Genomic DNA, 27,247 nt, shown 5'->3' on the forward strand with positions numbered 1-27,247 from the left:
TGCCTCCCTAAAATATTCTCTGGGGACCCTCAGGAAAAGGGAACTATGGGTTCCAGACTGTGCATGAGGAAAGAGTGGGTGCTTCTACTGTATGGTGCTGGGCAAGACAGAGGAGGAAGAAGCAAATGACTGTGGAGCCCAGAGCCAGAGAGGGGCTGAGTGGGAGTCTGACTGAGAGCCCATGGGCTCTGCAGAGCAGAGCAAGAGGTGTGCTGCAGAGTACAGGCCTCAAGCCCAGTTCTACCTCCTATCAGTTATGGGGCCTGGACAAGTTCCTTCCAACAGCTTCTCTCTGAGCTTCAGTTTTCTCATCTATAAAATGAGAATTTTATTGCTACCCTGCAGGGTTGCTGGAAGGACTCAGAAGAGCCTTCCATGAAGTGGCCTGATGAGAAGCCTTAGAGCAAGACCTTCTTGTGTTGCCAAAAAGCCCTACTAGCTACGCAAATGCAGGGCGAGCAGGCACCCTGCCATGGGTCATGCAGAGCTGGCTAGGGCAGACGCAGTGGACTGTGTTGCATGTGAAACCCAAGATCTGGGAAATAAGAGGCAGATCCCTCATCCACAGTGGTCCCTGAGGTGGAGGCAGAACAAGGATCTGGACCAGGCAACAAGTCCCTGAGATAAATAGCTCTGAGGAAGGACACAGTCTGGGCTGAGCCTCAGCCTCCGACAGGCTCAGTGCAGTGGGTGGTTGGGCCAGTGTCACTGCAATGTGTGGCTGGGACCCAGAGGAGCAAGCCCACAGAGCTGAGACTTCAGCAACTACAGGCACACCTTCACTGTCATTCAGAGAGATGGGCCCAGCAAGTCCTCTGAGTGAGGAGGAAGATGGGCATCTGTTATGCTGGGCAATGGGGGCGTTTCCATGACCATGACATATGGTGAGAAATAGTAGCAGCAGGGGCCTGGGCCACTCTCCAGTAGTCCTTCCATCTGGAAATGGAAGCAGAACAGACTCCCTGTTTTAGAAAGGGGAAGCTTCCAGGGTGCTAAGAAGAAGTCTCTAGAGGGAGGTAACAGACCCCTAACTAATAAGGTGGGTGTGTCCCTAAGCAATAGCTTTAAGGTAAAAAACTGTGCCTTAACTTGTACCCTGTGTTTGTGGATTCACCCCTACTGGCTACAAAGAAGAAAACCATAACACATGGACAATGCCTGGCCTGTGGCACCAGGTATCCCCAACTGTCTATGTTGGTACAGTCCAGCCTCATTATTTACTGGTTCTGTAACTGTGAATTTCCCTACATGCTATAATAAAATTGATTTGTAACCTCCAAATCAATACTTGTGGTGTTTTCTAATTTTCACACACATTCATGGACACAAACTTTGAGTTGCCCAACATTCCCATTCTCAGGTGACGCAGAACAAGGGCAACCGCCTTCCTGTTTCAGCTCTCATCCTGTAAACCACTGTCCTTTTCACCGTCTACTGGGCACCACATTTTTTTCTGCTTTGTATTGGTGACTGCACCAGCTATTCTAGAGTGTCCTCCAATCGTAGTGCTGAAGTGCCATCTAGTGTTCCTAAATGCAAGAAGGTTGTGATGAAGAGAAAATAACACGTGCTAGGTAAGCTTCATTCTGGCATGAGTTATCGTGCTGTTAGCCATGAGTGCAATGTTAATGATGCAACGATATATGTTAAATAGGTGTCTTTGAACAGAAACACACGGAAAACAAGGTTCTGTATTGATCTGCTGGCAAAACTGTGCCGCAAGGCTGGCAGGAACCTAGCCCTGTATTTCCCCAAGAGCAATGGCTCTATTTTCACGAATTCAGTATTTGTGGTGGCTTTATGGAATATAACAGTTGTAAATAACAAGATTTGACTGCATATAATTATTATAAATGGAGGAATAAATTCTCCCCATACTCGTATCTGAGCACCCAAATTATTCCCTATTTCTGGAACCCGATTGACTATGTTGGGGAAGCCACGATTAGCTGCTGTTGTTCAGATGAAGCCAGATGGAGTGCAGGTGGGCTGAGGCACTCACCAAGCGGGCATGGGGGTTGCGATGGTAGTAGAGCTCTTTAAATTCATCCATCCACACTTCAGCTGCACGCACACTGTTGGCCAGAGCCTTGTTGCGGGAGTAGGGAGCTTGCTTGGGGAAAACATGGCCAACATGGGAACACGGGTGTGTTTCCAGAACCCCACCACACTGCCAGATCTGCACACAGAGAAAAGGAGAGGTCAGGTGGTGAGCAGGGGATGAGCTGCAGGTCCACAGTATCTGCAGCAAGGACGCCAGGCACACACAAGGCATGATGGATGCTGCCAAGATGCTCAGCCTCCATCGGCAGGAGGCCACCTACCCAGCACACTTGTGACACAGAATGTGGGTAAAGAGCAAGAAAGCAGCTCCCAAAATAAATAAGCTGTGGGAACCAAGACCCCAAAGTCCATGCACTAAAGCTCATGCACTTGACTCACAGGAGCATCCACAGAGACCTCACTGGCAACCCACTTACTCATTACAGAAAACACAGGCTTGATTACCTGATCTCCTAGCCACAGAAGATAGGAAAGCAGCAAGGAAGAAGAGAGGTTTGGAAGGGGGAAAGGAAGAGCTTCTAGAAACAGGTAGAGCAGCCTGACACCTAGGGAAGAGGCAGAGAGACCATTAAAAGCACACCCAAAGACTCAACAGGCGGAGGCATCTGAGCCCATCTCACACCGGGACCGATGGCCTTGAACATCTCATTTTCCCAAAGATGGGACAACCAAGCCCAGCATCTGGTACTTATTATGGAGGGTGTAAGTCCTCAGTAGAAGGCCAAATTCTTGTTTATTCACAGTTTTTATGAGGGCAGAACACCATATAAAATATTATTAAAAATCTTAATTTTCCACTGAAAAGCACCAACATTCACACAAAGTTTTGATGTTTAAAATGTAAGACTTCATTAACTGGAAAATCTACTGAAATGCTAGGAGTTTTCCAATATGGTTTCCATGGGCCATGTAGACTAGCATCAGTAGATAGGCTTGTTACAAAAAGCAGAATCTTGGTCCCACCCTAAAGCTATCAAATCTGGCTTTCTAGATTGTGCTTGTCAATCTGTCTTTCTAACAAGTTTACCCAGCAATTCTTATATGTGTTGGCTGGGTGCGGTGGCTCATGCCTACAATCCCAGCACTTTGGGAGGCCGAGGCAGGTGGATCACCTGAGGTAAGGAGTTCGAGGTCATCCTGGCTGACAGGGTGAAACCCCATCTCTACTAAAAACACAAAAATTAGCCAAGCGTGACGGCACATGCCTGTAAACCCAGCTACTCAGGAGGCTGAGGCAGGAGAATCACTTCAACACGAGAGGCCGAGATGGCAGTGAGCTGAGATCATGCCACTGCGCTCCAGCCTGGGCAACAGAGCGAGACTCTGTCTCAAAAAAAAAAAAGAAATTTTCACATCTGTCAAAGTTTGAAAGCCACTGTGCTAAATAAAGAGGCCACTTCATAAGGAATTAATCAAATAAAGGCTCCAGAAGACAGGATCAGGAGGAACCTAACCCTGAGCAAGTCACCTCTCTCCTGGTTTCATTTCCTCCTTTCCATAAAGTGAGAGAGAACTACGTGCCTTGCAAGGCCCTTTCTGGCCCCAAATCTAGTAAAAGAGCGCTTTTTAAAGAGCTGAAACAAGAAGGCAAGCATGTTTATAGGGTATGCATGTCATCATCTTCCAGGGCCCACCAGGCTCTCACAGCAAATCCCATCATTCCCAAAGAGAGAATCAGTTAAGAACATGTCCAAAGAGAAGACTGGAATACTTACCCTAAAGGAGAATTCGAGGTTTTCTCCTCCCCAAACTTCCATTCCTGTATCATAAGACCCCAGATATTCAAAATATTTCTTACTCACAGCAAACAGCCCACCGGCCATTGTTGGAGACCTAAAAAAGTGTTACATCCATATTTCACTGTAGGCAGCAGGAAACCATCACAGTTATCCAACTACCTTCCCACCACGAGCCCTTTCATCTGTTCATCCATCATCTCTAAGCATACCCTGCCTTCACCTCCATGCCCCACACTAGGCTGGGCCTGGAAGCACTGATGTACCCTATAGTCCCTGCCTTGAGGTGGCTCCCAGGCTTCTCAGCAGGCACTGTTGAGTACTGCTCAACAGTATTAGCACACGGTACTCTGTGTGTGCTAAATATGTTAACTAAAGTCAGCCGGGGTCCTGGGGGAACACTGAGGAGGGCAGGGGCAAAAGGGTAGGACTAGGTTCCCTGGAGGAGGCAAGGTCTGCAGGACAAAGGACAGTTAGCCAAGAAGAAGGGAAATGGAATGGTTCTCCAGCATGAGCAAAGGCTTAAGGGTGGGAGAAATCCAGGGACATTTAGAAGCACAGAGTACAAGGAGAAGAGAGAAGCAAGAGACCACATTCCAAGAGGAAGGGAGGCTCCAGGCCATGGTCATCTGAGGAGGTGTGATCTCACAAGGCAAGAACTCACAGATACCAAGGAGAGGCCAGTACGCAGAAGACCCTAAAGGCAACTCTGGCATCTGAAAGCACCAGGAGGGCCAGGTCCTCTCCTGCTCGAGTGGTTTCCCCCACCAGGACCCAGCTAGCCAGCCTTGTTTCCCCCCACCCGCCACCAGGTTTATCTGGAAGCCAGCACTGACTTCAGAAACGGCCCACAGCTTCCAGCCTACACAGCAGAACAATGTAAGGTCAGCACGCCCCGGAGTTGCACAGGCAAAAGGATGAATGCAGAAATAGGGAAAGGGCTGGGTGCGGTGGCTCATACCTGTAATCCCAGCACTTTGGGAGGCTGAGGTGGGCGGATCTCCTGAGGTCAGGAGTTCGAGACCAGCCTAGCCAATATGGCAAAACCCTGTCTCTACTAAAAAAATAGAAAAATTAGCCAGGTGTGGTGGTGGGCACCTGTGATCCCAGCTACTGAGGAGGCTGAGGCAGGAGAATCACTTGAATCCAGGAGGCAGAGGCTGCAGTGAGGCAAGATCGTGCCACTGCACTCCAGCCTGGGCAACAGAGCGAGACTCCAACTCAAAAAAAAAAGAAATAGGGAAAGAGAACATTGAGAGCACAACCGCTGAAAATGTTAATATCCTCCAGCATCGGGGCCTGCCCTGGACTCCAAGCGTGGGGTCAACTGAGAAGACAACAGCAACATCCCCAGTGGGAGGGAAGGTTCTAGAATACAAAGCACCTTCATGTGTGTTTATCCTAAAAATCTAGGAAACAGGCAGGCTGGTACCTATTACACAGATGAGATAACTGAGGCACAGGGATATTATGGGATGGGGAGGATAGGTGCTCTGAGCATGTGGGGTAAGGGTGGTCAATCAGAATTCATGGCCCCCCATGAATTCATGACAGGCTGCCTAAGTAGCCTGGATTAGAGCCTCCTACTCTGTGTCTCAGTTTCCAAACCTGTTCAGTGAGGGATTGAGCAGGATGTTCTCACTAAGGGCTCCTACAGAAGCCTGGGTGCCATTCTCAATTCCTTCCTTCCCCAATTCCCACTCAGTTTCTCCCAATTCTTCCATCTTAACATCTCTGGAATCCACAGTGCCCACCATCTCCTGAACCATTGTTTCCGACCTGGAGGACTGCAGAGCCTCCTAATGGTATCCCTGTCCAAAATGGTCCCTCCAGGGCCCTCACCACATGGCAAGCAGCACATGGTCAGGTCACTTCCTGCTCGGATCCCTTCAGTGGCTTCTATCTGCTCAGGGTCAGGTCCAAACCCCTTCCCTTGGCCCCACCCATCTCTCCAGCCTTATCTCTGGACACTCTCCTCGCTTGCTCCACTCCAGCCAGCAGCAGGTCATCTTAAGGTCAGGACTCTGGTGAAAGGATTCAGAAGCCCAACTGCCAAATGTGGATGTAGAACTAAGAGCCTCCTTCCGGTTCAACACACCAGTGGTGAGGCTGAAGTCCTGACCTCCTTCTGCCCAACTCCCACATCTATCTCCCACTTGCTTCTGAACTTGGAAGGGGAGGAAGAAGCAAGGCTATCACTTCAACACCTCCAGAATGAGAGCTGCTGAGCCTCCCTTGGGCCCACTCTACTCAGACCTTGACTCACCCACTGGCCAGAGCGGGCTCTTCCACCTGCCATGGATCCACCCACACCCCAGGTCAAAGGGGCCTAATGATGTTTCCTCAAGAATGCGCATATGACCAGCAATCCCCCTCCTAGGCATATACCCGAAAGAACGGAAAACAGGGACTCAAGCAGATAAAAGTACACCGATGTTCACAGCAGCATTATTTAACAATAACCAAAAGACAACCCAAGTGTCCACCAACAGAAGAATAAATAAACAAAATGTGGCATATATGTACAAAGGAATATTACTCAGCCATCACAAGGAATGATGTTCTCTAGGAAGCTTGAAAACATGATGTTAAGTGAAAGAAGCCAATTACAGAAGGACAAATATCGTATGATTCCTCTTACATGGGGCGCCTGAAAGAACAGAGGTTCCCAGGGGCTGGGAAGGGGAGAATGGAAAGTTATTGCTTAGTTGGGGATATTTTCTGTGTGGGATGATGAAAAAGCCCTGGAAACAGGTAAAGATTATGTTTGCACAATACTGTGAATGTGCTCAACGCCACTAAAATTGCGTGATTTAATTAATTTATTTTTTATAGAGATAGGGTCTTGCTCTATCACCCTGGCTGGAGTGCAATTGCGTGATCATAGCTCACTAAAGCCTTGAACTCCTCGACTCAAGTGATCCTCCTATCTCAGCCTTCCAGCTAGTTAGGCCTACAGATATACACTACCACGCTCGGCTAATCTTTATTTTTTTGTAGAGATAGGTTCTTGCTATGTTGCCCAGGCTGGTCTCAAACTCCTGGACTCAAGCAATCCTCCCACCTTGGCTTCCCAAAGTACTGGGATTATAGGCATGAGCCACCATGCTCAGCCTAAAATTACATACTTCAAAATGGTTAAAATGGTAAATTCTCTATGATGCATATTTTACCACAATTTAAAAATTAAATAAATAAAATATACCGATATAAAATTGACTTGTGTAGCAGACATGTTTAATAAAAATAAACAAATATTCTAGGCAAAAAAGTGGGAAGAGGAGAGGTAGTTAAGCTGACAGCTAATCATTCCACCCGAGGGCCTCCACTGACAGGTCAGCCAGATGCAACGAGGCGTGCTTAAAAAACAAGTCACCCAGAGGTCAGCTCCTGACCTGATGACATCGACGGGGGATCGCATCCGTATCCTCTCCCGCTCAGGAACCATGTGCCACGTGAACGCCAGCCTCCAGTCGAAACCGCCGATCTGGGGCTCCCCGGAGTTCCCCAGGTATTCGAAGGTGTTCCAGTCGATCACATCAATCACTGGGCACACAACTGCCGACTCCTCTTCATGGATCCTGAAAGCACCCAAGACATCCATCTGTCTCTCCTATGCAGACGGGCAGCAGGAAGACAATTGGGAAATTCAAGGGTGAATTCATGTCTTCCTTCCAAAAAGAGGGAGGACCACCTGAGAAAGGTCTGCTTTTCTTATTCCAGGTGTCCGTAGCCGTGTCGGAGCCCTGGCAGGTGACCACCATGGGGGGGATCTGGGGCCAGGGAGGGCTTTAAAACAAAAAGTGCCGTGACTTTAACATGCTCTGATTCTCTCCACAGACATTCTGACCAAACACTCTATGATTTCAATTTCTCAGGAGTGCAAGAGGTTTAATCACAATGAAACATCTTAACATCAAGAAATACTTATCTCCTAAGAACAAAGGTATACCCAGACCAAAGGGTCAGCTTTGGAATTAGAATATAAATTCTAATCGTGCTATTTATTTGCTGTGTGACATTAGCCAAGTCACCTAACTATGGCCTGTGGTCACCTAACACAGAGCCTATGGCCTCAGTGGTAACACTGGAATTATAATATCCATTCAGAGGGTTAATGTGAGGATTTCCTGGGAAAATGTTTCTAAGATGGCTGGCAGAGAACCTGAAACTATTGCTATTTTTTTTTTTATTTTGTTATTGTGAAATATTACACATAGTGAAAAATGCTATAATTTCCTTTTGCAGGTATCAGCCTGTGTGTTGGTTTCAACTGTTCTCTCCACAACATTATTACAAATCTGGCCATCCCTCAGCATGCTTCCAGGCCGTGTTTCTTTGCATTTGACACCACACCAGGAAAGATGGACTGAGACTAGACCACATGTGAACATGAGATTTCCTTGAGTACATTTTGAGGAATGTTGTCTGGAATTTGAGACCTGAATCTCCTAAGAGTCACACCACACAGGACAATGAAACAGAGATCAATCAGACTCGAGCTTTCAGTGTCCTTAGAATGGTGTGAGTCACGTCACACAGGACAATGAAACAGAGATCAACCAGACTCAAGCTTTCAGTGTCCTTAGAATGACATCAGAAAGTCAGAGGGGATATTAGAAATACCACTCTGGGGTAAGAATGACAACTATCGGGGAAATTGCACTCTTCAGGACAGGTTGTGTGAGACAGAGTTTCAGATCTGTGAGTTCCCCAAATTGAGGAACTTGCATACTAGGTATCCACCAACATCCGCTTATTTAAAGACATTGAGGGCATTATTTAAAAGGTTGAAAGGGCCAATATCAGACCTGCTGGGCAAGTTCCAGCTGGCCCCTGGCAAAGGCCAGCTCCCCCAGGAACTGATGGCTTGTGATCAAGCTGGTGGGAACCACAGACAGCCTAATTTTTACAAGAAGGGGAAAACTGGGGAATGCTGTACCAGCACTGGAGTATAGGACTCCTAGTCCTGGCTGGAGAATGTGCAGGACCCACAGGGATGCTATTGGCATCTGTGCCAGAACCATTCTCCACTGCACAGGGCTGATCTGCAGGATACTTGGCCTCCCTGATACACAAAATGCCAGGAACCCTACCTGATTGACATGACAACCAAGAATACCCTCCCACATTTCCAAAAGCCCCTGGATGGAAAGGGTAAGTTACCATTCCTGTCTGGGGCCACCTTAGGGACAGTCCACAGTCTGATGTGTCCCAATGCTGGTACACACCAAAGTCCCCTGGGGAGCTTCTGAAACATGCAGAAGCTGAGGTCCCAGCCCCAAGAGTCAGATCCAAATGGGACCAGGCATTGCTGTGTTTAAAAAGCTCCCTAGGTTGAACCGTCATACACCGTTAGCGGGAGTGTAAATTAGTACAACCTCTATGGACAACAGTTTGGAAGTCCCTCAAAAAACTAAAAATAGAGCTACCATATGATCCTGCAATTCTACTCCTAAGTACATATATCCAAAAGAAAGGAAATCAGTGTATCGAAAAGATACCTGCACTCTCATGTTCATTGCAGCACTATTCACAATAACCAAGATTGGGAAGCAACCTCAGTGTCCATCAACAGATGAATGGATAAAGGATTTGTGGTGCATATACTCACAATAGAGTACTATTCATCTGTAAAAAAGAATGAGGTGCTGTCATTTGCAACAACATGGATGGAACTGGAGGTCATTATGTTAGGTGAAATAAGCAAGGCACAGAAAGACAAACTTTGCATGTTTTCACTTATTTGTGGGAGCTAAAACGTAAAACAACTGAACTCTATAGACAGCGAGCAGAAGGATAGTTACCAGAGGTTGGGAAGGGTAGTTGGCTGGGGGAGTGGGGATGGTTAATGGGTACAAAAAAATAGAAAGAATGAATAAGACATACTAGTTGCTAGCACAACAAAGTAACTATAGTAAAAAAAACAATAATTTAATTGTACAGTTAAAAATAACTGGGTGGGCATGGTGGTTCATGCCTGTAATCCCAGCACTTTGGGAGGCTGAGATGGGCAAATCACTTGAGGTCAGGAGTTTGAGACCAGCCTGGCCAACATGGTGAAACCCCATCTCTACTAAAAATGCAAAAATTAGCCTGGCATGATGGTGCATGCCTGTAATCCCAGCTACTCGGGAGGCTGTCAGGAGAACCACTTGAACCTGGGAGGCAGAGGCTGCAGTGAGCTGAGATCACCCTACTGTACTCTAGCTTGGGCAACAGAGCGAGACTCTGTCATAGATAGACAGACAGATAGATAGACAGATAGATAGACAGACAGACAGACAGACAGATAGATAGATAGATAGATAGATAGATAGATAGACAGACAGATAGATAGATAGATTAAAAAAAAAAATACTAAGAGTATGACTGGGCCAGGTGCGGTGGCTCATGCCTATAATCCCAGCACTTTGGGAGGCTGAGGCGGGTAGGTCACTGAGGTTAGGAGTTTGAGACCAGCCTGGCCAACATGGTGAAATTCTGTCCCTACTAAAAATACAAAAATTAGCTGGGCATGGTGGCACCTGCCTGTAGTCCCAGCTACTCAGGAACCAAAGCAGGAGAATCGCTTGAACTTGGGAGGTGGAGGTTGCAGTGAGCCAATATCATGCCACTGCCCTCCAGCCTGGGTGACAGAGTAAGACTCTGTCTAAAAAAAATAATAAAAATAAAAATAAAAGAGTATGACAGATAGATAGACAGACAGACAGACAGACAGATAGATAGATAGATAGATAGATAGACAGACAGATAGATAGATAGATTAAAAAAAAAAATACTAAGAGTATGACTGGGCCAGGTGCGGTGGCTCATGCCTATAATCCCAGCACTTTGGGAGGCTGAGGCGGGTAGGTCACTGAGGTTAGGAGTTTGAGACCAGCCTGGCCAACATGGTGAAATTCTGTCCCTACTAAAATACAAAATTAGCTGGGCATGGTGGCACCTGCCTGTAGTCCCAGCTACTCAGGAACCAAAGCAGGAGAATCGCTTGAACTTGGGAGGTGGAGGTTGCAGTGAGCCAATATCATGCCACTGCCCTCCAGCCTGGGTGACAGAGTAAGACTCTGTCTAAAAAAAATAATAAAAATAAAAATAAAAGAGTATGAGTGGATTATTAGTAACATAAAGATAAATGCTTGAGGGGATGCATATCCCGTTTACTCTGATGTGAGTATTATGTATTGCATGCCTGTATCAAAATATCTCATGTGCCCCATAAATATATACACCTACTATTTACCCACAAAAATTAAAAATTAAAAAATATATTTTTTAAAGTTCCCCAGGTATTTCTAATAGACAACCGAAGTGGAAAATCCCCTCATCTACAGCCATGCGGCAAGGAGGGGGCTGGCCCGTGTCCAAAGGGTGGAATGAAGAGAAATTCTAAAAGCCTTAATCAGTTGAAGAGAAAGAAATGTCCTCCCCCCATGACTTCAGACCTGCGTAGAGGTGGTCATCTATGAGTGCAGTGGGGGAACAGAGGAGGGGGATCCCACTGGTCCAGGTTACAGAGGGAGCACTCGGCCATAACTGTGCTCTAAATAGTCTCCAGCTCCATCACAGGCCAGAGGAGCCTCGAATCTGCTGCTGGGGAAGTTCATCAGAGCTGAGGAGGAGAAAGAGACAGCTATAGCACCCGCAGCTGACAAGAAGCCAGGACAGTAGGAAGTGGCAGGGCAGGGGGCAGCTGGGTCACACCCAGAAAGAAAGGCAAGTGGGTCCTCAGCTCTTCCAGACAACCCTAACAACCACAATGTTGGCGTCTGTGGAGAAGTAGTTTCCCAGCTGCAGAGACCCTGCCCCTCCAGCCCTTTGCCTGCTCCACAGAGGGGAAGCCAAGCAAAGACCCCTTCCTTCCTCTCCCACCTGGGGAGCTCCTGGTTGGCCCGCCCAGCTCCTGACTTCCATGACACAGAAACAGAAAGGGCAAAGAGACGAGGCAGAGCATGGGGAGGAAAGAGACAGAAGGAAACAAAAATTGGGCCCCAGTAGATGGTGGTTTCTTGATGGCGGAAGGTAGGTGGGTGAGAGTGAGATGCCGTGGAACAGCAAGGACAATGGCCTTGAGAACAGGGCCACATTACAATTTTCAGGGGCCCTTCCTCTAGAACAAGCAGACAGATTAAAAAGCATATTTTATGACTGTACTGGTATAAAGACAAATACAATCCATGCTAGATTCATTATTACATACTCATTATTATGATATTCATTTTTCCCTTCTGATTTTAAAAGAAATACATAACATTTATGTGGGTTCCTCCTGGGTGTGAGGGATAAGTCAGCCCGGCTTGAAAGAAATACATCGAAATGTGTATTCTCTAGGAGTGCCATTCTACTTGATTGAGGATTTTAAAAATGTCTTGGTTGATGATACTTCCTCGGTTTTCTGCAACAAGCTCAGATAAGAAGGAATAGTAAGACCGGGTGTGGTGGCTCGCGCTTGAGGTCAGGAGTTTGAGGTCAGGAGCTTGAGACCAGCCTGACCAAAGTGGTGAAACCCCATCTCTATCAAAAATACAAAATTAGCCGGGTGTGGTGGCGCATGCCTGTAATCCCAGCTACTCTGGAGGCTGAGGCAGAAGAATCACTTGAACCTGGGGCGGAGGTTGCGGTAAGCCGAGATCACGCCATTGCACTCCAGCCTGGATAACAAGAGTGAAACTGTCTCAAAAAATAAAAATAAAAAAGAAGAAATAATAAAAGCAAACAGTGACACAGGGCCTTCTCCAGCTGGCACTCCCAAGCAGCTGCCATGTATTAAATCATTTAACAGCCTCAACAGCCTAACGAAGCAGGGACTGCTCTCCTGCCCAGTAACAGAGGAGCAGCTGAGCCCAGGCAACCCGTTAACTCTCAAGTGACATGATGAGTCTGTTCCTCATGCTACCTACACCAGGTAACATGCTGTCTCTCCCGTGGTGGGCGGCTCACGCACCTCTGCAGCAGCGGCTCCAGCCACCCCTCGTGGCACTCACAGTGACAGTCCAGGAAGGTCAGGACATCGCCCCTCGCCGCAGACGCCCCCAGCAGCCGGGCTCGCACCAGGCCCTCTCTTTTGTTGGCGCGGATCAGGCGTACCTTGGGCAGTCCCGAAAGCTCACTGGCCAAACGCTCCTTCAGGTGCTCTAGGGAGGCAAACAAAGCAACAGGGGTCACCGTGACAATCTTGGAGGAGTGCCTCGTCCCAAGCCGGGGCCTTCTGGGCCTCCCTGTCCCAAACAGAAGATGAAACAGACAGGAGCCTCCTTTGCTCTGCCACCTGGGACATCCTCACCTCACCCAGAACCAAGGCTGGAGGTGCTCTGAAGGCCAGGAGGAGGTTGGGGGAGGAATTCCAGAACCACCATTTGCTCCCCATCAAAACACATGCACGTTGAACTGTGCACTTCAAATGGGTGAACTGAATGAATTATTTCAATAAAGCTGTTACAAAAAATGCTTTAGTTTTGACTCATGAGCATTTAAAAACCAAAAAACACATGAACCATCTAATTGCAATTTTATAAAAACAGTAGTTATGCTAATAGAAATTTTCTCAAGAGTACTTTACAGTTTCAGTAGTAGTAACAATAATAATAGCAGCTAAAACTAAAGAGGACTTGCTGTGCCAAGTAACACCAAGGCGATTTCTAGATAACCCATCTGATCCTCATAACAATCCTCTGAGGCAGCTACTAGCATTATCCCCATTTCACAGATGAGGGCACTGAGGCTGGGAAGGCTAAGTAACTTGCCCAAGCTCATAGAGTAAGTAAGTTGAAAAGCCATGAGGGGAACCCGGCTCCAAATTCTACAAGCTACCACTACTGCCCAGAGCAGCCACCAGAGTGACAGCCTGTCTATAAATAAGTCAATAAATAAAAGCATTCATTGGTTGATTTTTATTTTTTTATTTTTATTTTTATTTATTTTTTTTGAGACAGGGTCTCACTCTGTCAGCCAGGCTAGAGTGCAGTGGTGCGATCACAGCTCATTGCAGCCTCAACCTCTTGGGCTCAAGTGATCTTCCCACCTCAGCCTCCCAAGTAGCTGGGACTACAGGCATGCGCCACCACACCTAGCTACTTTTTAAATTTTTTGTAGAGATAGGGTCTTCCTATGCTTCCCAGGCTGGTCTCAAATTCCTGGGCTCAAGCAATCCTCCCGCCTTGGCCTCCCAAAGTGCTGGGATTATAGGCATGAGCCACCACGCCCAGCCAATTTTTTAAAAAATCCAAATTATAACCACAAATGAGTTGATGGCAGGAATAAGGCAGGTAACTTTGCAAGCAAAGCTAATTAGCTACAGTACCCAGTGAACCCATGAGTGCAGCGTGGCTGCCCTGTACTCGTGATGGATCTTGTCAGTGTTAATTTTATGTTTGCTTGAACTGTCTCCCTGCATCTGGGAGGGCCTGACACCCTTTCATCAAGCTCACACTGACACTGCAGAAATGGTGGGGAGGGGAGGCAGGGCAGGACCTCCTAACTCATTACAGGTTAAAGCGGGACATCACGCCTGTTTTCCCAAGTTCCCACAATGACAGGAAGGGAAGCTTGGTCCACACTGCCTCACATTTTTATGAGAGAATTGAGATGTGTCAGAGGAATTCATACTGTATTCCTGCCTGCTGAGGCGCTATTTAATCCCATTATGATAAAATAAATAATCTGCTCTTTGCCTTTAGATTAATATATTTGTGAAATGCTGTTTTTTTATTTTGCAACTTTTTAAACATTATAAAAATAGAAATTATCATCTAAAAAGAGCTCACTAAATGCCAAGCACCTACCCAGCACATTACCCTCTTCATCTCATTCAACACTCGCGATGATCCTACAAGGTAGAAGCTATTATTATTCCCATTTTATAGAGGCTGAAGCCAAATTTGAAACTGGTTAGGGTCATTGCTCAAAGTTGTATGGTCGCTAGGGGTTAGAGGGGGATTCAAGCCCATGCAGTGTGGCCCAGAACCAGTGTCTACACAGAGAGATTTAAAATAACCCTGGGGGAAAATGGAAAAACGAAATGTAGATGAGCACCTACTATGTGCCAGCTGCTATATGAGGTTCTGTCCTATACATGATTCCATTTATTCCCCACTATAATTCTCTTGAGATAGGTGCAGACAGACTCATTCACAGGTGAGAAACCGAGGCTCAGAAAAGACAAGCAACTCGCCCAAGGCGCTATAACTGGATCATGGGAAAGCTTGCCTCAGACCCAGGTGCCCTAACCCCAGAACCCAACACCTTCTAGGCTATAGTCAGCACCAAACCCCAGCCTGGCTTATCCCAGCCTGGCTTACACACTGTCACAGACACTGCTCCTTGTGCCTTAAACCCATTCTTCCTGTGACCTGTAACTGAGCACACGGCCAGCAGGATAAAGGTCACAGTTCCCAGCCTCCCTTGCAGCTACACGTGGCCAGGCAACCACGCTCAGCTCAATGGGATGTGTGGAGAACTTCCAAGCAGTGCCCACGGGAGGAAGGGTGTAGCTCTCCTTCCCCTTTAAGCCTTCTGGTTGAACAGAGTGAGCAGGAGGTGAAAAATCAGCTCGGTCCACAAGGACCAAGGCAGCAGAGCACCCTAGAGAAGGTGGGAACAGACGCAGAAGGAGCTGAGGCCCCATCCACCAAGGAGCCACCACACCCATTCTAGACTAGCACACCAGATTTGTGATGTGAGAAGTCTATTTTTATCTTGTGTGAGTCACTATTGAGTCTTTGAAAACAGCCCAATGCACATGCCTATTAGAACACACAGAGGCCAGTTTTGAAGTCAGAGCAAGTGCAGTGTCTGAGGCAGCAGATGCCCCATCAGCAGGGATTGCTTCCCTTTGAGACAGGCTGTAGAGACTAAGCCCACAGCTCTACCTGCTGTTACAGCCTTGACACTTGCCCTTGGTTAAGCTTAGCTGCTCTCACTTCAGCTAGATCCCAAGGATTCACGGGCTGATGCTACTCCGTTGGCACTGCCAGTTCCGGCCAAGCCAAGACTCTGCTGCATGTGGGCACCACAGAGGCCCCTCCACCCTTCTTTGCCTCCATCCTCACCCAGCCCCTCCCCTGCCATGGACCATTCCCCACACAGCCAGCTCAGTGAGCTCCTCAGATGGACCTGGACCTTACTGTCCCCAAAGCTCCCCATCAAGCTCACACTTAAGCCTCAACCCTTATGGCGGCCTCCAAGGCCCTACCAGATCTGGCCCTGCCCATCCTGCAACCTCACCTCCTAAATCACCTCCACTGGCCAATGGTTGTCCCAGAAACTGCCCAGAGAATGCCCTGCTCCTTCCAGTTTCCCACACCTGCTGTTTCTGGGCTACTATCTCTGATGTCTTCTTTGGGTGCAGGGGGACACAGGAAGCCCATCCTTACTGGGCCTACTTGAACGCCCCGCTCCTTCCAGTTTCCGTGCCTGCTGTTTCTGGGCTGCTATCCCGAGGTCTTCTTTGGGTGTAGGGGGACACAGGAAGCCCATCCTTACTGGGTCTACTCTAGCCTTCCTGCATCCCACTCTTACCTCCCAGACACTGCCACAGAAGGACAGGCTCTTCCCAGAGCCCTGGCCAGGACTCACCTCTATCACTGTAGTCATCTACAAGGATCACTTCTTCTAGCAGGATATCCGGGGATGTCTCAAGGACACTGTAAACTGTCCGAAGGAGAGTTGACCAGGCTTCATTATAAAATGCTATGATAACAGATGTCCTGGGCAAATTATCATAATCATATTTCTTCTCTTTGCACCTGCAAATACAGCGCAACTTCAGGAACTGAGGATCGAGCCCAGGCTGGCACTGGGGATGGAGTGACAAAGAGGACATCGGTTCATGGTCCCCTGGGGAAGGGGACATAATCCACTGAAAGATCTTCCGGAGCTCCTCTTTTGGCATTAGCGGCCCCAGCAGACTCCAAGAAAGGTCCTAACCATGATACCCACCTAGTTTTACTGTGTGATATTGTTTTAAGCTGTTAAGCAACTTTTGGATTTCAGTAACATACAAACCAGGCAGAATCAGAAGTCAGGGAATTGGCACTTCTTTCTTCCCCATCGCCCTCTTCTCTGTCCACTCCGCCCCAATCTCACTCCCAGACCTTTGCTCAGACTGTTCCCTCTGCCTGGAATGCCCCTTCCTCCCTTCTCTACTTGGCAAGCTCCCAGCTCAGGCCTGTTCTCCTTTGTGAACCACCCGGGACCACCTATCTCGGGCAGTTGTTGTCTCCTCAATGCTCCTCCAGCACCCGGCCCACCTCCATCTCAGCATGCACCACTCGCAGTATTCTGAGTCCTCATGTAACACTGTACCACTCCCTACCTTCTCCCAGCATCCAATACTGTCTAGGCTTAGCAAAGGTGGTGTCCCAAACACATAAACTAGAATTGTGGCTAGGACCTATGAACACTCCAGGAAGGACTCTGCAGAGGACACTGGTTACCTCCCTAAAATCCCCACTGCCACCCACCCCCCAAGATGTGGTAGTCATGTGGTGAGGTGGGGCTGAGCCCACTCAACGCAAGCAGTGGACCTGACTGGCAGTGATTAGAACCAATAAGCTCTCTCTTTGTTTAGCAATTTGCTGTCACTTTGAACTGAAGGTTCCCTGGTTGACACAGAATTCTATCCTGAGTGACTGATGACAAATTCCCAGTGTCACGGGACTGACTAAGGGGCAGTACCTGGAGACCATCAGTGGGAAGTAGCTGATGGCAAGGTGGGAGAGCAACACCATGGGGATACCAGAAGGGGCAGAGTTTGAATGCTGGGGGCTGGCCAAAGGTTAGACCAAGAGATCAGTTAGATATTCAAGAAGGGCATGAAATGCTGGAGACCAGCCAGGCTCCCTGGGTTGCTAAGGCAAGGCCTTCCCAGATAAGTTAAATGACAGATCAAAGAGGACAGGAGCAAAGATGCCAAACTAGGCAGGAGGAGGAGGGAAACTGACATCTGCTGTCTACCACATGCCAGCATTGTGCTACTGGGCCCTTTATCAGTCAGTCACCAAAAACTTCCTGAACACCTACTGTGTGCCAGATAGGCCAGGCCCCTGCTCCCATGGAGCTCATATTCAGGGGACAGTAATCAACTAAACAAACAAATCAGGAATTCAGAAAGTGACAGTGCTATGGAAAATGGAAAGGAGACTGATGAAAGAGAACAACTTTGAAACTATGAAAGTGAGAAACAGAGGAGTGCAGAGGGGGAAGGAGAGCAACTATAGGACAGGTAATCTGGGAGGGGCACCTGGAGGAGGTGACATTTAGGATGAGACCGGAATGATGACCCCCATGAAAAGTTAGGGAAGAGCCCTTAGCATACAAAAGTATTTGTTTTTTCCTCTTTTACTTAACTATTAGAATTTTGTTTTGTTTTGTTTGTTTTTGAGACTGAGTCTCGCTCTGTCGCCCAGGCTGGAGTGCAGTGGCACGATCTCGGTTCACTGCAAGCTCTGCCTCCCGGGTTCACACTATTCTCCCACCTCAGCCTCCCAAGTAGCTGGGACTACAAGTGCCCACCACCACGCCCGGCTAATTTTGTTTTTGTATTGTTAGTAGAAACGGGGTTTCACCGTGTTAGCCAGGATGGTCTCGATCTCCTGACCTCGTGATCTGCCCACCTCGGCCTCCCAAAGTGCTGGGATTACAGGTGTGAGCCACTGCGCCTGGCCAGAAATTTCAACATTAAAAAAGCAGAACAGGGCCAGGCACAATGGCTCACGCCTGTAATCCCAGCACTTTCAGAGCCTGAGGCCAGGAGTTCGAGACCAGCCTGATCAACATGGCGAAACCCCATCTCTACTAAAAATACAAAAATGAGCCGGGCATGGTGGCACACGCTTGTAATCCTAGCTACATGGGGAGCTGAGGCATGAGCATCACTTGAACCCCAGGAGATGGAGGTGGCAGTGAGCCAAGATTGCGCCACTGTACTCTTGATTCATCTATGTCAACACCACTCCCTCTGCCCCAGATTATTTCTAAAGAAAATCCAGCATATTGTAGCATCCAAAAATAGTTCAATATGTGTCTTTAACAGGTAAGGACTCCTTTTAAATACACATAGTAACTTTGTCATACCTTAGAAAATTACTTTTGTGCTCCAGTCTACAGTATTTCAACAAAGTTGAGCAGCCCTGGGTTGGAAGACACACCATTCTTTAATGAACCAATAAGAAGAGATACCACCCCACACTCATCAAAATGACTATTATTAAAAAGTCAAAAAATAACAGATGCTGGCAAAGTTGCGGAGAAAGAGGAAAGCTTTTACACTGCTGGTGGGAGCATAAATCAGTTCAACCATTGTGGAAGAAAGTGTGGCAATTCCTCAAAGACTTAGAGGCAGGAATGCCATTTGACCCAGCAATCCCATTACTGGGTACACACCCAGCGGAATATAAATCATTCTACTACAAAGATACATGCACGTATATGTTCATTGCAGTACTATGCACAATAGCAAAGACATGGAATCAATCTAAATGCCCATCAATGAGAGAAAATGTGGTATATATATACCACGGAATGCTACACAGCCATAAAAAGGAATGAGATTATGTCTTTTTCAGGGATATGGATGGAGCTGGAAGCCATCATCCTCAGCAAACTAATGCAGGAACAGAAAACCAAATACCACATGTTCTCACTTAAAAGTGAGAGCTGAATTATGAGATCACATGGATACATGGAGGGGAACAACACACACTGGGACCTGTCGTGGGGGGTGGGAGGAGGGAGAGCATCAGGAAGAATAGCTAATGCATGCTGGGCTTAATACCTAGGTGATGAGACGGTCTGTACAGCAAACCACCATGGCACACATTTACCTATGTAACAAACCTGTACATCCTGCACAGGTACCTATAAACTTAAAACCGGGGGGAAAAAAGACAAGTGCTGCCTAGCATAATGGTAAGATGCACTGATTTTTAAGACACACGCTAATTTTAGAAGTGTTGAAATGTGGGAAAAAATGCGCCTCCGAATTGATGACATGTAGTACTTCATTTTACCTTCTAAACGACTTCCTATGTTAGCATTTATTGTTCCCATGTTAAAGGCTAAGAACGGTGAAGTGACTTGGTCGGTTCACAGAGCACCTGCTAGTGTGTACCGGGCTGAGATCTTTGTGTCGAGGGATCTTGTTGCAAGGTTCTGGCTTGTTCCTTCTACCCAACAGGAGGCTCAGGTGGGCCATCTGAATCTAAAGATCCCTGTATCACATCTCCCCATCTGGCCTTCCCTCCTACCAAGATAAGGACAATTTCTCTTCTCCTTCTCAGAGTCCAGGGTCCTCTTCCCTGGAATGAGTTCCAGGTCCCTCTTGCTAATGCCAGGACAGCCTCTACAGCAAGTTCCAAGGCTCCCTGGCAGTGGCGTTGCTCTGCTGTCACTGGGATGATTTCCCTTCAGCTGTGAACAGGCTTATCTGAGAATCTCTGATAGGGGCTGGGGCTGTTCTCGCCAGCTTTATATACTCACCCCTGCTGCATCTGGAGGCCCTGCTCTGGGTGCTTGAGAAAAGGCCAGCCCAGGCTGGAAGCATGAAAGCTGTGGTGTGGTGAAGACACTGGGCATCCCCACCAGCACCTAGCCAGCCAGGAGTCGAATCCCCAGACACCATAGGCTTTCAACTCATGCAAGTAGTTAACTTAGCACTGACCCTGTGGAAGCCTTTGTGCTCCAGAGAATAGAGTCTGGTCCACATTCAAAGGGAGGAGAATGCGGCTCCATCTCTTGGACAGAGGCTATCGGAGAATTTGTGGATATATTTTAAAACTACCACACATGAAAAGCAGGAGAAACAGTGTATGACTTCCAAGACTACATCATAAAACACTGATGATTCCTCTTTGTTTCCTCAATGGAATGTATCATCCATTCTGGAGAAAGCTGGCTGCCATGCTGTGAGGATACTCAAGCAGCCCTATGGAGAAGTCTATGTGGCAAGCAACTGAGGTTTCCTGCCAACAGCCAGTACAATCTTTCCAGCCACATGAATGAGCCATTTTGGAATCAGAACCTCCAGCCCCACCCAATTATGCCTTCAGGGGATCAAAATCCCAAGTGACATCTTGGCTATAATCTCAAGAGAGATTCCAAGTCAGAACCACCCAGTTAAGCTACTCCTAAATTCCTAGTCCATAGAAACTATGTGAAATAACAAGCGTTTATTGCTATTTTAAGCCACTAAATTTTGCGGTAATACATACCATAAAATAAATCACAAGGAAAGTATCTGACAGACCCAAACTGAGACATTTTATAAACCAATGGGCCTTTACTCTTCAAAAATGTCAACGTCATAAGAGACCATGACAGGCTGAGGAAATGTTCCCGACGGAGTGAGGCTAAAGAGGCACAGCAATGGCCTGATTAAAGTGTCACACCTGATTCTTGCTTAGTTACTGGATTAGGAAGGAAAAATCTTGCTACAAAAGTTGGGACAGCTGGCCGGGCACGGTGGCTCACACCTGTAATCCCAGCACTTCGGGAGGCCAAGGCGGGCGGATCCCCTGAGGTCAGGAGTTCGAGACAAGCCTGACCAACACGGTGAAACCCCCATCTCTACTAAAAGTACAAAAAAATTAGCTGGGAATGGAGGTGCCTGCCTGTAATCCCAGCTACTCAGGAGGCCAAGGCAAGAGAATCGCTTGAACCCAGGAGGGTTGCAGTGAGCCAAGATCACTCCATTGCACTCCAGACTGGGCAACAGAGCGAGACTTCGTCTTTAAAAAAAAAAAAAAAAAAAGTTGGGACAGCTATAGACATCCAATATTGGATAAATATCCTGAACTTGATATTACATCATGGTATCATGAGAGAATGTCCTTGTTCTTTGAAAATACATGCTGAAGTAGAGACAGGTAAAGAACTGTTATTTCTGTAACTTAATCCCAAATGTGTATAATATTAGAGTAGACATACAGAAAGAGAAAAAGTAAGTAAATGGGCCAAAACAATAATGGGTGGATCTAGATGGAAGATTTATAGAAGTCTGTTATGCTAGTCTCATAAATTTTCTCCAGGTTTAAATGTTTCCAAATTAAAACAAATATAAAAAGAGGAAAAAAAGGTCTAATGTTGCGAAGGATACACCCAAACACCAAGTCCATTCTGATCTATAGCTATGTATCTCAATTTTAGTGGCCCTTACAAATGCCCTCCTCAATCTCATTATTTCTCATATCTACCAAAACATCCCCACTCTGGGCCGGGCATGGTGGCTCATGCCTGTAATCCCAGCACTTTGGGAGGCGGAGGTGGGTGGATCACGAGGTCAGGAGTTCAAGATCAGCCTGGCCAACATAGTGAAACCCCGTCTCTACTAAAAATACAAAAATTAGCCAAATGTGGTGGTGGGCGCCTATAGTCTCAGCTACTAGGGAGGCTGAGGCAGGAGAATCGCTTGAACCCGGGAGGCGGAGGTTGCAGTGAGCCGAGATTGTGCCATTGCACTCCAGCTTGGGCAACAAGAGTGAAATTGCATCTCAAAACAAAACAAAACAAAACAAAAAAAAACAAAAACAAAAAGAAACATCCTCCCTCCAACAAATACATGTTATAGCAAATGGTAAACATATGTGTGTGTATTATAAAAATATTAATAACTCTGTCTTGATTATGAAGCCCCTGAGTACTAGACAGGATGCATAGAAAAGCTAGATTGTGTTGAGTTGTAGCCCACCAGGAGCCTCAGAAAGAATTAACTGCGAGGCAGGGCATGGTGGCTCACACTTGTAATCCCAGCATTTCGAGAGGCCAACGCGGGAGGATCGCTTGAGCCCAGGAGTTGGAAATCAGCCTGGGCAACATGGCAAAAACAGGTCTCCACCAAAAATACAAAAATTAGCTGGACATGGTGGCACACACCCATAGTCCCAGCTACTCAGGAGGCTGAGGTGGAAGGATGGTTTGAGCCAGGGAGGCGGGGGTGGCAGTGAGCTGAGACGGCGCCATTGCACTCTAGCCTGGGTGACACAGATCCTGTCTCAAAAAAAAAAAAAAAAAACCGAAAAGACAAAAGAAAAAAGTTAATTGCTCACACTACATGAAAACAGAAGTGTTTTTGTGAAACCTAAAATAAAGATTTTTTTTCTTAAGATGCTGCTAAAACTTTGTTTCACACATGTACAAGTTCAAGAGAAATAAGTGATAATAAGGATGGTGAAGTGAGGTTTTCAAAGTGAAGTGCATTCAATGTAAAGAACTATCCTTTAGTCTGAAATCACATCCCTACTATTTTGGATGACAATTTATTTCTTCTCTGCTTGACAAAACAGAGTTGGAACTATATGTCAGCCCTGCTTTTTTTTTTTTTTTTAATGTTTCCCATGTAAAACCAATGGCCTGATGGCTCACCATTCTGAAACGTCGGAGGTGGGGCTCTTCATGTTGTGGTCATCTAACTCACAAGAAGGGCTGTGGTAATTTTTCAATTAATATTCAGAGCTTTAAAATGTTTCTCTTTTCTTTGATCTCATATCACTATACATAAACATTTCTTGCCTAAGTAAATAATCAGAATACCCTGAAGGAGGCTTGTTCTAAAATTTTTTCTTTGTAACATTATTTATAATAGCAAAAGTTGTAAACAATTTCAATGTCCAACAAGAAGAAAATATAGTATAGTATGGCTGCATGAGGAAATCACGGCCATGTATTTTCAGCACGCCTTGTACTTTACCTGGTAATAACTGCACCCTTTGTTGAGTGCTTACTACATGAGAGGCACCATGTAAAACAACAAAATAACTTTTTTAGAGAATATTTAATGATAAAGGAAAATGGTCACACTATAATGTTAAATCAAAAAGGCAGGGTAGAAATCTACAAATAGCCAGTTCAAGAAACAACCACGTGTATGTGTGAGGGCGTTCACACATAAACAATAAATAGAAAGAAATATGCCAAAATGTTATCAATGGTGATCTCTAAGAAGTGAGATTAATACTGATTCTTATTTAATTTTTTATATTTTTGTGCATTCTAACATTGTCCTACAATGAACAACTATAATTTTCATAATCACAAAGAAATATCATTTTTTAAAGATTAAAGATTAGATCATATTTCTTTAGCTCCTCATAGCAAATGCCTTCATTGATCAATAATTTAATACTCTACCCTTTCTCATTTTCTTGTCCTGGTATAGTTTGTTTCTTTTTTGAAAACATCTCCTAAAGGCATTCTGTTTTATGAGGTTCAATACCCAATGTTCCTTGACTTACGGTGGGGTTACATCCCAATAAACTCATCATAAGTTGAAAACATTCCAAGTAGAAAATGCATTTAATACACCTAACCTACTGAACATCACAGCTTAGCCTAGCCTATCTTAAATGTGCTCAGAACACTTCCGTTAGTCCACAGTTGGGCAAAATCATCTAACACAAACCTACTGTATAATAAAGTGTTGGACATCTCATATAATTTATCAAATATGTACCAAAAGTGAAAACCAGAATGGTTGCATGGGTACTATGATAGAGTTGAAAAATTTTAAGTCAAACCATCTTAAATTGGAGATGGTCTGTATATCTTTTTGAAACGTCTCTAAGTTTGCTTCCAGAAAAAAACACTTTCTCCTTTTCCTGACTGATAAAAAGCTGTGCATCCTTTGATCATAGAAAGACAGCTAAGGATCACTTTAGGGTTCTACTTCTGCCTTGAGGACAAAAGGAAGCTCAGAACTGGATTTAATGCCACATCACAGCACACAATCATTTCCCTTCGTTTCTGGTATATTACATGTGCGTTGTAAGGGTAGAGACTGAGTTGTGTTTGTCTCTGTATTTTTAGCACGCCTTGTTCTTTACCTGGTAATAACAGTACTATTTGTTGAGTGCTTACTACAGGAGAGGCACCATATAAGCATTTTATACACATTACTTCATGTAGCCTTCATAACAACTCTACTGGGTAAGGACTACAACAATCTCTGCTAGTAGAATATTTATTTATGTATTATATGGATATGAATGAATTAATGGATGTAGTTAATGCCTCTTGAACTTCATTTCTTTTTTTTTTTGCCCAGGCTGGAGTGCAGTGGGGGGATCTTGGCTCACTGCCACCTCTGCCTCCCGGGTTCAAGCAATTCTCCTGCCTCAGCCTCCCAGGTAGCTGGGATTACAGGCGCCCACCACCATGCCCGGCTAATTTTGTATTTTTAGGAGAGATGGGGTTTCACCATGTTGGCCAGGCTGGTCTCGAACTCCTGACCTCAAGTGATCTGCCCTCCTCGGCCTCCCAAAGTTCTGGGATTACAGGTATAACCAAATGTGCCTGGCCCCTCCTGATCTTCTTTTATCTTTATATTAAGGTTATCACATAAATGTCTTTTAAAAAAGGATCAACTCATATCCTCCGTAGAACAGGCCAAGGAGATCATAATATACATTTTTGTGTCTTACCTGCCTAGAATCCTTTCTCCTTTCTTCACTGTTCTGCACCTTGATTTCTCTTTCAAGAGCCAATTTTCCAACTGTCAGTCTATGTGGTTTGTGGAGGGCTGAACATACATAAGCACATGCATATACATAAACAGACACACACCCCTACCCCTGGAAAGGTTACATGCCTCAGGCCTGACCAATTAATAATTTCCTCATGACATCATTTGAGTCCCTAAATCCAGGGCCAAGAATAACCTGAACCGAGTTCTCATCCCAGACTTTTCTGTAATAGAACCCAATATATTTTCTTTTATATTTAAGTCAGTTCGCATTGGGTTTTCAGTCACTTTCAACCAAAAGAATCCTGACTAGTATAGAAAATAATTATTTCTAAAAAGTGAATATAGGACTTCTACTTTCAGCAACATGGAAGACTACGATGTCTAGGGAAACCCTCCTGGTGTATACACCCAAAAAAGTCTTGACAAAAAGTTTTTAAAAAATCTTTTGGCCGGGTGCTGTGGCTCACACCTGTAATCCCAGCACTTTGAGAGGCCAAGGTGGGAGATCACCTAAGGTCAGGAGTTCAAGACCAACCTGGCCAACATGGTGAAACCCCATTTCTACTAAAAACACAAAAATTAGCAGGGCGTGCTGGCAGGCGCCTGTAATCCCAGCTACCAGGGAGGCTGAGGCAGGAGAATCACTTGAACCCAGGAGGTGGAGGTTGCAGTGAGCTGAGATTGCGCCATTGCACTCCAGCCTGGGCAATAAGAGCAAAACTCCATCTCAAAAAAAAAAAAAAATCTTTTAAATGCATGGCTTAGCTGACAGGAAAGTAAAAGAAGTCTTCATCATGCAGGAACAACAAGAAAATACTAATCTAGATAACATAATTACCAGACATAGAGTATAAAATAAGTATGCCTAATATGCTTAAATAAAAGAAGACCTCAAATGAATGACAAAGAAAGAAGAATGACAGAGAGATCTGGGTCACTGTAGGCATCTCATAGCAATGGTGCAAACCAGATGATAAGGGAATAATACCTTCAAATGTCAAACTACCAACATAGAATTATATACCCAGCAAAACTTTCATGAACAAGAGCAAAATAAAAACAGTTTCAGATAAAGAAAACAGGAATCACAGTAGACCTCTCTACAGCAGTTAATACATGATGTATTTCAAGAAGAAGAAGAATCCCAGAAAGGTCTCTGACTCAGGAAAGAATAGTGAGCAAAGAAAATGGTAAACTTGTGGATAAATCTGAACAAATAAATACTGCATTTTTAGCTATCCTAATTTGTCGGTTTAAAAGCAAGACAGAATTAAAATATTGGAGCAAAATGGCATACAAATTAGGAGAGAAGATGATCAATACTAAAGCATTTTATGGCCCATAGTTAATGATTAATTTTAGACTTTGTTGAGTTAAACACGTACCTTAAAATTTACCACTAGGGTTAGAAATAGATAATATAACTGCTAAATTAGTAGAGAGGAAAAAAATGGAATGAGAAGGAGGGGAAAAGCCTCTATCAACTCAAAAAGCAGTAGGAAAAAAGAGGAAGAAAACACCAAAAAATCGTAACAAATGAAAACATTAAATAAGATGGCACTATCAAATCCAAAAGTATCAGTAAGCACAATAAATGTAAGTGGATATAACTATCTAGTTAAAAGTCAATGATTGTCAATCTGGATTTTTCTTTTTACATGCAGTCTTGTTCTGTTGCCCAGTCTGGAATACAGTGGTGCAATCTTGGCTCACTGCAACCTCCGGCCTCCTGGGTTCAAGCAATTCTGCCTCAGCCTCCCAAGTAGCTGGGATTACAGACACCCACCACCATGTCTACCTAATTTTTGTATTTTTAGTACAGACAGGTCTTCACCATGTTGGCCAGGCTAATCTTGAACTCCTGACCTCAAGTGATCCACCCACCTTGGCCTTCCAAAGTGCTGAGATTATAGGTGTGAGCTACTGCGCCTGGCCTTAATGACAACACAAAATTGAGCTATATACTATTCAAAGACACACCAGGCCGGGCGCG

The 27,247-nt window shown here is 45.7% G+C and overlaps 1 protein-coding gene across 1 annotated transcript in view; it reads right to left on the reverse strand.

The window, feature by feature from the left end:
• GALNT12 (polypeptide N-acetylgalactosaminyltransferase 12) overlaps positions 1-27,247 on the reverse strand; it is a 43,603-nt gene that overhangs the window by 11,215 nt on the left and 5,141 nt on the right. The window contains exons 2-6 of the mRNA XM_017887602.1: positions 16,374-16,543; positions 12,745-12,934; positions 7,196-7,381; positions 3,780-3,897; positions 2,003-2,179 (exon numbers count right to left, since the gene is read on the reverse strand). Coding sequence (XP_017743091.1) covers positions 2,003-2,179; positions 3,780-3,897; positions 7,196-7,381; positions 12,745-12,934; positions 16,374-16,543 — 841 coding nt within the window. The remainder of the gene's footprint in view (positions 1-2,002; positions 2,180-3,779; positions 3,898-7,195; positions 7,382-12,744; positions 12,935-16,373; positions 16,544-27,247) is intronic.

Source organism: Rhinopithecus bieti, unplaced genomic scaffold (assembly GCF_001698545.2).
Source record: "Rhinopithecus bieti isolate Rb0 unplaced genomic scaffold, ASM169854v2 scaffold_16773, whole genome shotgun sequence".
NCBI lineage: Eukaryota > Metazoa > Chordata > Mammalia > Primates > Cercopithecidae > Rhinopithecus > Rhinopithecus bieti.